Source organism: Fulmarus glacialis, unplaced genomic scaffold (genome assembly GCF_000690835.1).
Source record: "Fulmarus glacialis isolate BGI_N327 unplaced genomic scaffold, ASM69083v1 scaffold22632, whole genome shotgun sequence".
NCBI classification, from domain to species: domain Eukaryota; kingdom Metazoa; phylum Chordata; class Aves; order Procellariiformes; family Procellariidae; genus Fulmarus; species Fulmarus glacialis.
The window spans coordinates 1-308 of NW_009196277.1; the positions used below are offsets into that span (position 1 = coordinate 1).

General features: G+C 62.7%; 1 protein-coding gene across 1 annotated transcript in view; it reads right to left on the reverse strand.

Annotated features, from left to right (window-relative positions):
- Window positions 1–4: 4 nt before the first annotated feature.
- The window catches only part of TMED6 (transmembrane emp24 protein transport domain containing 6), a gene marked incomplete at its 3' end in the record, with an annotated part of 2,241 nt that continues 1,937 nt past the window's right edge, over window positions 5–308 (reverse strand). The window contains exon 4 of the mRNA XM_009572159.1: window positions 5–217. Within this exon, the coding sequence (XP_009570454.1) occupies window positions 5–217 (213 nt within the window). The remainder of the gene's footprint in view (window positions 218–308) is intronic.

Consider the following 308-nt stretch of genomic DNA (forward strand, 5'->3'; position numbering starts at 1 on the left):
TCTGCCTGCTGGAGGTTTGCACGTTGAAGAGGCGCTTCAAGAAGTAGAGCTGCAGGATCCCGGAGAGGACAATGACGCAGCTCTGAGCCATCGACCACCAGTTGACATAGTTGTAGTTGGACTCCAAGAGGAAGGAGTCAGCCCCTTTCCGCATCCGGGCAAAGTTGTAGAACCGCCACATGTGGAAGATCTGGAGCTGCAGCTTCCGGATGCTGACCTGCGGGAGAGGCGGGGACTCGGCAGCGGGGCCGCAGCAGAGCCCGGGGCTGGGAGAGCCCCTCCCAGAGCCGCCCGGTGGGCCCCGCCTT